This window comes from Nyctibius grandis, chromosome 1, assembly GCF_013368605.1.
Source record: "Nyctibius grandis isolate bNycGra1 chromosome 1, bNycGra1.pri, whole genome shotgun sequence".
In the NCBI taxonomy this organism is placed as follows: domain Eukaryota; kingdom Metazoa; phylum Chordata; class Aves; order Nyctibiiformes; family Nyctibiidae; genus Nyctibius; species Nyctibius grandis.
The window spans coordinates 42,482,424-42,497,430 of NC_090658.1; the positions used below are offsets into that span (position 1 = coordinate 42,482,424).

Here is a 15,007-nt window from a genome sequence, read left to right on the forward strand (position 1 = left end):
ATGGATGGCATGAACTGAACCCCCATATCATCTTAAATTCAGAAGTCAAAAGCAGAAGGTCTGTCTAAACAAGAGAATTAGGAAGAAGACATACATCAACACTATCTCCCCCTGCACCCTCAGCTTTCTATGCCTGCCTACACACAGTTCAACGTAATATCGAAGTCAGAAATATGTATTCACTAAGTTCCAGTGAAGAACATATTGATTGCTGTCTTGATTACATTCATAGACTCTTCAAACAACTAGAATAAAACTGTCAATTATTAACTTCACATCTGTCATTCCTGTATCTGATTATCACAGGAAACACCATACTTTACTTTTGCCAAGCTGTCTGAATCTCTTGGCAGCTCCATCACCCCTCCTTTTATACTGTCCTGTCTTTTACTATCTTTTTGACTGTTAAAAATTTTACATGAAAATTCTTTACTAGCTCTAAGTTAGAACCACAATATATCAACCCCTGTGCAACTCAAGCAAGCAATTTTTTTCCCCTTATTTTAGCCCCACAATTATCACTAATCATTTAAACAGATTCCGGATTGTGCAAGAGAGCTAGAATAACAGTATAACTGAGATTTCAACTCACTCAGCTAGAACAAGCAACCCACTACGTAGTTACAGACAGAAGCACATAATGCTAAGAGCTTCAAGTGTTTAAAACATCCCCAAAAAAGCCAGGGAACACATGTGTGTGCTCCCTTTTGGAAGCAAGGGTACAAGCTGCTGCTGGCAAGAGAATCCTATTGCCACCCCTGGGGCCACCACAGTGCATGCAGGGCAAAAGTGGCACGTTGTACAAATGCCACTGAAACTCTTCCAGGAATGCCCTTGATGGAAAAAGCAGAGGTCTGGCAAAAATTTGAAAATGGGATTCCCCAAAAATAAACATGACAAGGAAAGACCCCAGATTTAATGAAGTAAAAAGTCACCCAGAAAGAATGTTACAAACAGTTTTGAAAAAAAACCCACCTCACTCTTTATCCATAGTGTCCCATGATCAAACCAAGCAGCTGTATTTTAAAGCAGGTTGCTCCACATCTGCTGGCTGTGAGACACAGCAACAAGCCAGTTTCAGCATACGCCCAGTGGTCTGTTAAAAGATTACTTAACCATATGCCATACTTGCACAAATCATGCTGGAAAAAGCTGAAACAGTCAGGTCAAAAACTGATTAATGCAAATTTTGGTCGTGATGAATGAACTCACGATGCCAGCCCCGTTCCTAATTTTGAAACTTGTATTATAATACAGAAAGACAAAAGTTTACTGAAATTTCACTTGGTGATGAAAAGGTCGAGCTCTGCAAACACTAACATCAGGACAAAGGTCAGGACACAGTTCTACTCTTGTATTAATTGTGCAATAAACTTCCACAGCCTGACCAAACCTATCACAACACTAGGTGGAAGCAGATCAAAATGAAGCTGTTCCTCTTTGGTGGAAGAGAAGTAACATGACAATGTCCCTCATCAAAATCATCAGTAATTTTCTTCTTCAGGTAAGTGATTTGCAGTGCTGCCATTTTGTGAAGAAAACCAGATGAATTCCTTCCTACCACTTTTGCTTTGTTGACAAAGCAGCTGTACAGAAAAAACTATCAATGTAGTCTTATTGATCTTTGCTAAAACCATGCTGCATTTTGTTCCATTTTTCTTTACCCTTTTATCGTATACCCAATACCTAATTATATCTTATAATTTCCTCCTTCAAGATTCATTCTAAAACTTTGCTCTTTGCTGAAGTCAAAATAATAAGACTAAAATTTCCTGGGTCATACACAATAACAACAATATAACACTTTTTCTAAAAGCAGGTATTCTAACTTTGCCATCACTAGAGCTTCAAAATACATTTAAATGTTTGTGATAGCCTGTGACAGCGCTTTCAGAATTCTTGCAGATTAACAAGTCTCTTAAACATTCTGTCTCCCTAACTTGAGCATTAAGCTCCTTGAAATCTTGCTTCCATGGTGACTAAGATTTTACACCTTTCCCCCACACTGAATTTTCTGATATATGACATATGTATAGCAGGATAAGCTGAGACAAGGTATTAAATGATGCTTTTATCCCTATCTTTCGCTATATATATTTTAATATAGATTTTATATATATAGTGAAAGGTAAGAATATATCTTATATGTTACTAAATATCTTTTAAAAGCTTAAGTTTTTAAATACCAAACAATTCCCCAAATATGATACAACAGTGGTACACAGTACAAAATGCATTGTTAAAAATATAAAGAAGATGCACCCTCCCACAATGTTACATGGCATGTCCCCTTTCACCTTGATTTCTCTTCAGGTTCTAATGCAGTATTATTGCAGGTTACAGAAATATATTACTAAAGCTTTCCTGATTATAGCAGGTTATGCTGAAAGAGAATCTATATGTGTCTGTCTACCGAATCTTTTAGCCACCATATGCATCTTCGGCAACTTTCGTACTGTGTTTTCCAGGTGCTTAGGTTCCTCTCAGCAAGTATTTAATTTTGCCCATCTTTACCCTTTTAGTTTCTGTGGTGATTTGTGATGTGAAGGCGGTATTCTGTGCCAGGTTCTCACAGACTGCTGGAAAGCCACAATTCTTTCTGTCTAGCTCTTTAAAGAAAGAAGCTTCTCTGATGTCTTTTTGGGCAGCTACTACTAAAAGCATCTTTCATCAGTCCAAACTGATACACACTGTTCTTGACAACCCAATTTTGTAAAACTTCTTTATTCCCAATGGTTCTACATTTTGTTTAACATTTAATGCAGTCTGGCCCATCTCTACCTTAGAAGTAAATCCAAATATTTGCTTAAGCAGCCACAGGTCACAAAAAACAACTGAACTGAACTAGCAAGCCTCTGAAGTGGGACAAAAGGAATTTCTTTCAACCTACTCTTTAAAGTCCCAGCATGCCCTAGCTTTCTTTCCTGTCCAGGACCTGTGCACCCAGGGTCTGTCAATCTCCTCCACCTTTAATAACTGCTGACTTTTTAATATTTATCACAATGCTTAATATTTATCACAAAAGCTTTTCTTCTTTGAATCCATAAAGAAAAACTGGTAAGAGGAAGAAAGGGAAAAAGTAGAAATTAGAACTACATTCCATGAAAAAGAAAAAAAATATATGCATGCATATATATTTTTACAGATATGTTCTCCTAGACTTTAACTGAATAAAACCTAAGTATATCTCCCTTGCTATAACTGGACCTTCATGTTCTTTCATTGATGTAATCAAATATTTCCCTCAACTATTTCTCGGTATGCTGTGTTGTCTTTATTCTTTGCATGACAAAATACTGTTTAGACACACACCCTCTATTATGAAGGCAATGTTTTGGGTTTTTTTCTTTTTTTAATTAAAAACACCTTTTCTTCCATGACTGTTAGAAGATGTTAAGGTAGTTAATGATAGTGTTACTGCAGCACTGACTTCTTTTATACAGTGATTTTTTTCCTTATCAGTGCAAAGAAGATGAAAGTTGCTTTTCCCCTGGTACATACTACTTATTATACATCTTCAAGGGACATCTGAGCCAGATCTCAGCACCAAATAAACTCTAGAATGAAAGCTGCCTTCTTAATTAGATCCACAGTAAAGTTACCTGTGCTTCCTCTTGATTCAAATTCACATCATGTTCAGAGCTCTGACACTCCTGATAAATTTCATAGCAATCTTGAGACCAAATAATTCATACTTTTAGTGACAAATAAGAATGCCTCAATGATAAATCTCATTTGTGACTAGGCTTCCCTGCCACTATTTAGGTGTGTATGTCAAGACACCAAAGTGATTAAATTCTCAAGCATTTTTGTACTTATGTATTTATATATTTCCAGGTTTTTTTATGTCTGTTAGGATTTACTTTTACAACTGTGATGTTGATTACACACACATAAACAATCTCATCACCACTGCTTCTTACTGTTGCAATACTGCTAACTGACTTAATGGGTTCTATCATCTATGCATCTACAGATGAAAGAAGTCACAATCTTTAGTTATCTGAGAATAAAGTAAGGTTTTGCATCAGAAAACATAACCCACTTCCTATTCATGGTCAGAAAGCCTAGCTGTTTCCATCAATGTGAAGGAAACTTATTCTGGACAGCAGCAATATGGAAATAAAATGAGGAACAGTCATTTTATACTCAAGGTAATGCAGGCCATCTCATTGTCACCAACCTCCTTTACATGAACTGCAATGTAGAAATAACCTGCTGGTTAGAAGGTTAGCTGCTGCTGCTGGTTAGAAGAAATAATAGTGTGACACAGGTCCTGAACCCACTTTGCTGCCTTTTCTAAAGCACTTAATGAAATGCAACTGGCCTTGTATTATCATATGAAAAGGTAGGAATGAGGTGACAAAATGTGAAGTCCTCACATCCTTCCATCGCCTTCCTTTCACAGCTTCTCACTGTTTCCACTCTGTTCCCCTTGTATCACCTCACCTCATCTCCCAAGAAGGTAAATTGTAGGCATAAAAGTAAGTTTCCAGAAACTGTTGTATTCCACCTAGCCACTACAGAATGATGTTTTTAAATGTACCTAAAAACAATCAAAGCCACAGTCACAGAAACACCTACACATTTACGCTTCATCACCACTATTCCTTATGTAAGTTCAAATTTTGGCCATATTCTGAGCTTGGCTAAACTACAGCACAAACAAAATACCTTGGCTAATTAGTATTTTTGCATTTTTTTATCACCATGATTCAGATTAGAAGTTGATCCCTCATATACAGGCAGCCTAAAATATTCCCAGAGATGCTTTTCAATTTCAAGTTTATTTTTCTTTAGACACCATGGAGAAAAAGGTGAGGCCTCTTTCAAGGAATAGAGTTTCTTCTGCAAAAAAAGAGGCCTACGAACAGTTTAAAAAAAAAAAAAACAAAACAACTGACAAACCACCTCCCCAGTCACAGAATCACAGAATAGGTGGGGCTGGAAAGGACCTCTGGAGATCATCTAGTCCAACCCCCTGCCAAAGCAGGTTCACCTAGAACACACTGCACAGGGTCATGTCCAGGTGGGTTTTGAATATCTCCAGAGAAGGAGACTCCACAAACTCCCCGGGCAGCCTGTTCCAGTGCTCTGTCACCCTCAAAGTAAAGAAGTTTTTCCTCATATTCAGATGGAACTTCCCATGTTTCAGTTTGTGTCTGTTGACCCTTGTCCTGTCACTGTGTACCACCGAGAAGATTCTGGCCCCATCCTCTTGACACCCGCCCTTAAGGTATTTGTAAGTATTGATAAGATTCCCCCCTCAGTCTTCTCTTCTCCAGGCTGAACAGACCCAGCTCTCTCAGCCTCTCCTTATAAGAGAGATGTTCCAATCCTCTGACAATCTTTGTAGCCCTCCACTGGACTCTCTCCAGTAGTTCTTGGTCTCTCTTGAACTTGGGGGCCCAGAACTGGACACAGTACTCCAGGTGTGGCCTCACTAGGGCTGTGTAGAGGGCAGGATAACTTCCCTTGACCTGCTGGCCACACTCTTCCTAATGCACCCCAAGATACCATTGGCCTTCTTGGCCACAAGGGCACATTGTTGGCTCATGGTGAACTTGTTGTCCACCAGAACCCCCAGGTCCTCTCTGCAGAGCTCTCCAAGCTAGTAAATAATTTATAAATATTTAAAAATATTTACATATTTAAAATATTTAAAGATATGATAAATATTTTAAAAATAATAAAGCACAATCCAATAAATACATTCAAACTTAAATTCCATATAACTATTACCACTGGAATAATCCACTGCTCTTTTCACAAAAATTAAACTCCTGAAGCACACAATATCCTTTAATGACCAGTTCTAGCCAGATCCCATGTGTGATGGGTATTATACTGGTACTATGTCTCAGATCCAAGCAGAGCTGCATGGACCTCCAGCTATAAACTGTCCCTTTTCCTTTACCGCTTTGCACCCCAAAAGAGACCAGCAGGCAACCAAGACAATATATTTCTACTTCAGACACGAGCCAGGCTGCCAGTCAGACCTCAGAACGGGGGGGCTGCTCAGAAAGAGGTTGCCCGAGAGATGGAGCCACTCAACTTCATGACCAAAACCTGCTACTCCCAATGAAGTTCTAGATAAAGATCAAAGCATTAATCATGAGACCCCATCAAAACAACCCTGTGGCAGCACTGCATTCCAGTGATGTTACTGATTCCCATATTGCCAATGCTGGCACCGTAACATTAAAGCACCTTAGCAGCACTCAGCACTATTTGAATAACACGTTGCAGCCCATTTTCAAACGCATGTAACTGTAGTGGGAGTGCAGTATTGCAGCCCTTTCCCCCCACCCCATCCCACCCCCTCTCTCCAGGTTTGGGTTTACTAGGCAAAAAGAGGAGGATCTTTCCCAGATGCTTACTAGCAACACCCAGTGCAGTGCGTGATCCCATATCACATGAAGGGTTGTTGTTGGGCAGCTCCCTTAGTTAGAGGAGGCTGCACTACCCCGCCATCTGATAAAAGAAACATTTGTATTACTACTAACAAATGCTATCAGTGAAACAGTAAACCATAAGTAGTCTTAAACAACAGTTGCGTGGTAAACAGTCTCCTCAGGATGCCAATAGACACAAATCCATATTGTGTGTGTCATCACATGAATCAGAATGAAAAAAAACCCTGAAAAAGCATCTGAAAAGATCTACTTTATGGCTCAGAAACAAACTTTCATCCTGTTTTTTCAAGTTTTCATAAATTTATCTATACTAAGACCTTTGTATATGCCTGCAGACACTGCACTGAAACTGCAAGTGGGTGCAGATGACATTAGCACAGTGAGAAAAAGTGGTCTTTGTGAGAAGCAGGCCAGCAGTCCGTGGAAATCAGAAAGTGGCCACAAGCACACAAGCACAGGACTGACTTCAGGTTTTGTTGAGGATTTTTTGTTTATCTCCTGTTTACAGCTAGAGCAGGACAAATATAAATCTCTGAAGAGAAATTTAAAGATAAATGATCTGTTTGAAAGAGATTCATGCAGCAAGTGTGTTACAGCCAGCCAACAGAGATTAGAAAGGGCATGGTTTTGTCTGGGTCAAGTTTAATTACTATCTGGGGCAGCTAATGGGACTCTTACATTCTGTTTATGTAACAGACACCCTTACTAGCTCCTCTGCAATCACTGCACCTCAAATTAATGCTAGGATAAACTCCTTTTAATTAAATCAATCTATTAGCTCTTCCGTTTCAGTTATGTTAACGTTTGGAAACATCAATTTCATTTTCCCACCAAGATACTCTCTTAACATTAGTACAAATCATTCATTGCCACATACCAAAATGAGAGCGCCAACCCTATTCATTCATGTTCAGCTCTTGTCCTCCTGGGACCACAACATAAAAGCCATGGCTCCACTGTGCATCAGGTAATCTAGAACTTGTAATTACTGTCACTGCAATTTCAAACACAGCTGCCCTCATCATAAAACTAATAGATCCGATACCTAAATTACAAAATGCCCATAAATTTGTCCAAACCATGTTCTTAGCCAATGCATCAAATTTGAAATACCATACTTAACATATTTCTTACATAAAGCAAAAACTAAGGTATGCAAAGTCTCTACCATTCCAGTTGTTGCTTTCCATCTACATTTTTACATTAAAACAGCCTTTGAAGAGTTAACACGGATCATTGTGAAAACCAAATGGCACATAGCCAAACCACAACATAGTACAAAATTAGGCCAGTCATCTGCATAGAACCTGCTGTCATTAAAATCAATGACTAAAGTGTTGTGGAATATTTTACTTGATTCTAGTTAGAAATGCAGAACATTTCAGTCACTGCACAGCAATATGGGATTTAATGCTCTAGGCAAGAAGCTGATTTTTTTGAGAGACAGAAATGAGCCACTATGAAGAATGCTATTTCTAAAAGCCTGATGGTAATCCCTGAATTGATGCATCTGACGCATGCAATTAAAATACAACATTTTTCAAAAGCAGTATGCAAATTACAAGGAAATTATTTCTGTAATCGTTGCTGTGCAGACTGGTTTAAATAAAGAGGCTTTTCTGCTCTTACATCAATAACAGCCAGTCTACGGGTATACTAAGTTTAATTTCCCTTTTTCTTGTGCACTACTTATTTTTATATTCTTGATAATTTTCAGCTTGTAAATACATTTTTAAAAATAATAATGATCAAAGAGATGAAGTGTTATCATGTCATTTCCAGTTCCCTCGTTTCAAGCTTTTCTGCTTGAACTGAAAGGTATAATTGTTCTCTGCCTGTAAAGACAGCTGTATGTACATGCAAATGAGGGTCACTGTAATTTCCATAAGAGACAGAACTACTGTTGCATTGGACATTGATCCCTTCACAATAACAGTCTAAAGTGTTGGTGGGAAAACACAATAAACCAAAAATTATTAATGAGTAAATCAAAACCTTGTGAGGAAATGTGAAGAAAACAGATCTCTCAAAAGTAATTCCATGTTCTTAAAGTTTGCCACATAAAATTTATTTCCATCACAGCACCACCATAATGATTAAAGTCTAATTACTGATGATACAATCTAAAGCTTTGCTCCCCAAGTTGTTTATAAGCTGTCAAATGTTGATAGCAAAAAAGTATGCTTTTTATATGCTATAAATCTGAAAGTAGCGATCACCTCAATTTGTAAAACTTTAGACAGGGATGTCTGAAACTAAATCTAAGAAAACAGGTGGAAGGGATTTAAAATACAAAAAAAAAAATTAAGCTCACTTCAGAGGGGGCTGGTCTCCTTCAGAGGGGGCTGGCTTTTATTTGTGTGTTAAAAACTGGAATTCTGATTTTCAAGGCTGAAATTGGGGATTTCTGTTCAAGACTACTGAGGAATGAAAGTATTCTTGAATCTGGAAAATAACTTTAGTGCTTTACCTGAGTATTTCAAACTCCTGGAGCTGTCTGCTGTGCAAAAAAGCCACTAATTTTAATTTCTGTTTCCAGATAGTATTACTGTGATGTCGAGCAGAGTAGAATGTGCACAAAGAAAGCAAATATGAAAGCAAATTATTACATGTTATATAATTTTAGAATCTACAGTATAAAACAAGAGAGTCTTTTTGTGCAAAACATTTGTTGATGGCTTAACTGTTTTCTTACATGTCATTTTTAAATCATGTCATTGCTCCCCTTATAAATCATACTATTTTGTTTAGTTTTCATAAAAGCACAAAAAAATTCTCACTGCATTTTTTGCAAATAGCTCCAGTACATATGTGGTTAGAGTGCTCATGCATCTAGAACAGACTTCTATTCAAAACCAACCTGATTATAGATTCAGCTGTTTAAATCTTGTAACGGATGCTCATAGGGCATATTCTCTGTGTTCTCTCAGTTCTACAGTTTTCTTAAGTGAAAAATAAATGGAATAAGTTGCCCAGTTTCCTCTGTATACATATCTCCTATGTGGCAGAGGTCTTCTCTATTTGTGAATATATTAGCTTTACATAGAAACTTCAGATAGGGGGAGGAGAAAAGGGGAAAAACCCTCAAAGTGCAAGAAGGTATAACCATCTATTCACAAGATTTCATTTGTAAACTCTATGTTCCTATGCCTTTGTGACAGGATGTAAACTGCCTAACAGGCAAGGTAAAAGAATGCTTTCCTGAGTCACCTTATGTAGCCTGAGCAGCAGCCTGCCACAGGTACCAAACTGTATTAACCTCTCTTCTCCCTTCTCTTCTCTGTTTTATGCTGCCTTTACAAGTCATTAACATCTTTGTCTCTTCCTCTTTTCCCCTTCTGAAGGGAAAATTGGTTTCTTTCTCTAGTGCTGCCCACCTGTGCTTGCATGGCTTTTTCCTTTTTGTACTAAGCAAATCCTCATTGCTGCCTCATTCTAATACCAGGTGCAGCTCTCAAATAGTGACAGCACATCGGAACAGCACCTAGCCCAAGAAAGCCCCAAACAGGATCCTATTTACAGAAAGCTTTGCATCTGAAAGATCTATTTATGCAGAGAGCTGGTCTGCCTACAACAGTGCAGTTCTTAGCATTTTTCAACAAGAATAATTTAAGGCATCCAGCCTTTTCCTACAGGATTTAGACAAAGGAGAAAAGCAGAAAGAAAAACTTCAAAGAGTTATGCACTTCCTTTACTGGCAGTGCTGCCAGGCTGACACTGAATAGAGAGGCTATTCTCCTTAATGAAATGTGACTGTGTTTGTAAGATCAGGCCTTCGATTTCAAAACTGTCAATACAACTAAAGACAACAGTACATGCAAAGGACTGAATTGAAGTATTTTAAATATCTTTTCAAAGACTGTCTGGAAAAAAAACCCTTAATACATGTCACTCACCTGAAAAGACATTGGGAAATGTCTCTGTAGAAGCCTGCACCCCTGAGGACTTTCTTGAATGAGTCAAAGGTACTCTTTCCGTTTGAAATTTTTCTCTAAACTCCTTGTTCTCCAAGTAGTCTGCAGAGCCCACCTTCTGCGTTATCTCGCATTTGTGATTAGATACCTCTTCTGTCCAGTCTGCAGAACGACTAAATAAACCTGCCAAACTAGCAGACCTCTGCTTCTTGATCGAGACTTTTCCTTTTTTGTGGAAGGACTCCTGCCTCCTTGTAAAAAGTGGGCTCTGGGATGGGGAGGGAGATGGTGAATGGTTGGGAGAACTCAGTTGCCTAGTTGTGGTTTTGATGTAACAAGGATTAATTAGATAGGGCTTAAAGCATCGAGAACCAAGCATTGGACTGCCTGCTGTCTCCTCGGAGGACAAAATGCCATTTTTCATTTCTGTGGATAAACCATTATGCAGGTCCTCTTGACTGGCTAACAGAGTGTGTTTCCCTTCCTGATTCTCAGCAGCATGATCACAGCCTGCATCTGAAATACCATCCTCTGTTACCGAGTCCTGCAAATTAACAGCCTGCACTTCAGCAATTTTAGTCTCAGCATCTGCTACCGAGGTTGGAAAAGGTTGTGCGGAGCTGTGTGTCTGAGACCCGTTTTCTACCACAGTTCTATTTAAATCATCTTCTAGTTCACTAGCTACAGCATGCACTCCAGCAACGAGCTGTTCCCGTTCCTCAATCAATAGCTTACGTTCCTGTGTTTCAAATAAGCCGTTACCAGGAGAGCCAGTGCCATTTACCGCTTCTTTCAGTTCACGTTCAGTTGCACAGGAGACGGGAATGTTTTCCGCAGTTTCAGATATTACTGGAAAAGCCCCCCCAGTGTCTGGGCTCCTCTCTTTGTCAGTGGTAGTTACTGAAAGAAACTGTTCAAAATCTAAGGGGGCTGCTTGCGAATTAGCCATGTGTCGGCCCATTGTTTTGGTGACAAGGTCCTCAGTTCCAATGTTAATTGCCCCCTGCTGCTGCTGCTGCAGTCTAATAGCTTGCTGGATATCAGAAAGCAAATCCTCTTGTTCTGCGGCTGAATGGAAACTGTATATATCCGTATCAGAGCCAGAGCTTGTCCTTTGTCCGTCCTGTGTCTCAGCAGCAGCTGGGACAGTTTCATTTCTGATTTCAAAATGTTCCACATCTGTGTCTGAGAGACCCCCTTCATCAGCAGAGATGCTTATATCTGGAGTTTTGGTTACAATTGAATGAGTACTGTCCAGCTCTCCAGCCTGCAAGGCCTGGCTTTCTAAAACATCCTCCCGTGAACTACTATTCCCGTCTTTAGCCTTGGACAGATTTTTTCTGATCCTCAGATTTGAAAACACCGAGGTCCTCGAGTCCGACTTACCCTTCTTCTTACCAGATTCGCTTCCTTTTGCATGCTTCCCCAGTCCCCTTTTGCTTCCCGATACCTTCTTTGTGCCATCTGTATCCTTGGGCCCAGAGGCATCCTCTCCTCCTTCATGCACATCACCTGTATTTTTCTTTAGCTTCCCATCTTGATTCCCCATGATTTTTCGCAGTGCAACACCCTCGGCAATCAAGCCATGCTCCCAGATTTCATTCCTTTGGCCTGCCGGCGCGATCTCCTCTAGCGATCCAGGTTTGTTTTCAAGCGGTGGTGATGCAAGTGAAGCAAATGCTTGCTGTGCCTCTCTCCCATCTGCTAGAGCTGCCTTTTTGCATAATGTGCTGCTTGCACTGGGCTCCGCTGGGACATGCTCAGTACAGCACTGAGAGCTGCAGACAGCTCCTTCCAATGGCTGCAGCTCACGGAGCTGCCTGCTCTCCGGGCTTCTGCTGCGCTCTTGTTTCTTTAAGAAGGATTCTGTGAAAAGTACTTCCTTTATAAAAGTCACTTCTTTTTCCACGGTTTTTATTGCCTGCATTGCAAGCTCAGCTCGTCACCAACTCATAATTTCAGAACTTCAATATTCAAGTTCCTGGAGGGAAAAAGAAAAAAAAAACACGTTAAAGTAAGGTACTTTAATTACTCTGCAATTGTTTAAATTAATGAACTAATAACCTTGGAAAGAGAAATATTATGATTATTTAATAGTTCATAAGGTGCTTAAGCATATGCTACTTTGACAGATTACACAGTACCTCTGGTGATTTACATGTTTACTTTTTAAAGGCCACAAAAACACGATACATAGTTTTAAAAGGAGAGTCACTCTGAAAGTAGATAGAAGAAAGATAATAAACAAAAAGTTCTTTCTGCAGTTTTAAAGAGCTGCATTTAAAATTCAATGCATTATGGTAATTACATTACAAAAAACCTCCCACAATTTTTATTCTGAGAAGGTAGATATACTATTATTCCCAGGAGAATCAACTCATCAATATTAAAACACACCACCTTTGTTTTCCCTGACAAGAACATCTGGCATGAAACAAGACAAAACAAACAAGAAAAATAGCACTACTCAAATGCTATTAAGGAAAAAATATACAGTAAAACATTCTTCTATTTCACCCTATATATTTAATAATTGATTTAAACAATGCTACTTCCTAACTATTTTGGAAGCTTGTGCAACAGTTTTAATCAGTTGCTGCTTCTCCTCCATTTTTGGTTTAGATGTATAAGCATCCATATTTCATAAATACGTTTCCTGAACGTCCAGACAGGTACTCCCTTCCATCTTTAAAATTTATACTGAAAATAACTGCAATAGAAAAAAAAGGGCATAAGAATGCCAAATTGCCAAGTTGTATGAGTTCAGCAGTTCAGTATCTTGGTTCAACGCCAGTCAAGAAGTAATTAGATCGATTTCTGTTTATGATTTATCATCTCTAAACTGCTTCGTCTATTAGGTTCAGTTTCTATGAAAGACTTTACTTATTCCTCACACCCCTGAGCTTCTTTATTAGCTATTTCCCTTTCACCAGAGATTGCTTAAAACAATACATCATTCCAGGGAAATGAATCCTATTGGTTTATGTAACTCTTTAGTTTTGGTATCCTTCTCTTCCTACCAGAGGTTTCACTTGCTTTCGTCTGCCTTGACATACATTAAAGAAGAAGAAAAAAGAATATCATTCACACTTTAAAAACTATGCAGTTCCCACCCCCCCCTCCATTTTTTCAAGGGATGCTAAATCCCTTTACAAATCTGGTCTGCGGTCATTGCTAAATAATTGCTGTTAATTCAATTTGCAAAGAATAGCACTGTCAATAATACACGCAAGTAAATTATTTTGAACTATCATAATTTTTCCCTTGTCCTTCTTGGCCACTTATTGCTCTGATGTCAGTCCTGTTCTGAGCGGCCTGTGGCTCAGGCACCAGAAGCCTTCTGTCTACAAGAACTCAAGTTTTGTAAGTGGATCAGATGACATTGTACACTCAGTTTTATTTTTTATTATTCTTCACTTACCTAATGGAGCAATTAATCTTTTTTTTTAAATTCTTAGCACTCAGCATTCATAAATATACCAGCAAGAGCTAGTATAGCAAAACCTGCAAGACCATGTTAACTGATTTTTCTTTTCGATTCCATTCCTGCTTTTGCTTTCTGATACCCTACTTAGTTTCTAATTTGGTGCAGTATTTTACCTTTTATGGCATTATCACATACTTTTGAAAGCTCAGGTAATTTCAGTCCATCTGAAAATACACAGTAAGAACTACTTAAGGCACATTTTGAGGAAACCATAGTAGTAGAATACTACCTTGATCAGTATTTTCACTGACTAGAACTGACAAGGATCTAACCTTTGGTTACAACTGGAGTACATGTAGCTTCCAATCCTATTTAAAAGCTCTTCTCCCACTAAAATCTGCGAGAAATTAACATAGTGCAGATTATAAAGATACTGTGGACTTAATGTGTAAGGGAAATGTAGAATTATTGTGTTGTTCTGAAACATTCCCTTTCCTTTCTTCTCTGTAAACTTGCATTATGAACCCAACACACGCCCGTTACAACTAATAGTTCACCAGCAGTAATTACAGTGCAAATTATGCTGCAAAACCAAGCCATCAACAAAGCTGGGGTTATAAGACAGTCAAGTTAAAAACTGATCTTCATTTTTTAATTAGAAACTCGAAACTTATAATGTACTTTAAATCACATACCTGCACTATTTCCTAGAACTTTTCATACAGCACATCCTGATAAGTAAGTTCTTCAACAAACCACATAAATGTATAGCCATAGATATTATCTGAGTTTAAATATATTACACGAAAGATTCTTCTTTTTTTTTTTTCAATCAGTAGCTGTAATCCTAAAAACAAAAGAACTATAAGAAAAAAAAAAAAACCAAACTATCTTCTAGATAGTCCCTTTGAATGTGGTATCCTAACCAAGCATGGATTCTGACTAGGATTTCTGGTCTGTTTGGGAAAGAGCACCACCAAAACAGGCATACTTACGAGAACAGAGATATGCGTGTGAACATCAAAGAATTTGCTCTCCTTCTTCCACATAAGTCGTAGAAAAGATATTTAAAAAAAAAAAAAAAGCAGGGTGGGGACAGAACACAAATTACCCCAAAGTGGTAGTGATAGATACAACTCTCAATCAGCATTTGCAGGAAAGTACAAAAGATTCACATTAGCCAAACATAAAACCAAATGTTAGTACTTCGGGGTTTGTTTATTCTCAGGAGTCTTTTAGCTTCTGAAGAA

General features: G+C 38.5%; 1 protein-coding gene across 1 annotated transcript in view; it reads right to left on the reverse strand.

Moving 5' to 3' along the window:
• The window catches only part of FMN2 (formin 2), a 163,396-nt gene extending 151,517 nt beyond the window's left edge, over window positions 1-11,879 (reverse strand). The window contains exon 1 of the mRNA XM_068395923.1: window positions 10,313-11,879. Within this exon, the coding sequence (XP_068252024.1) occupies window positions 10,313-11,879 (1,567 nt within the window). The remainder of the gene's footprint in view (window positions 1-10,312) is intronic.
• Window positions 11,880-15,007: the final 3,128 nt, after the last annotated feature.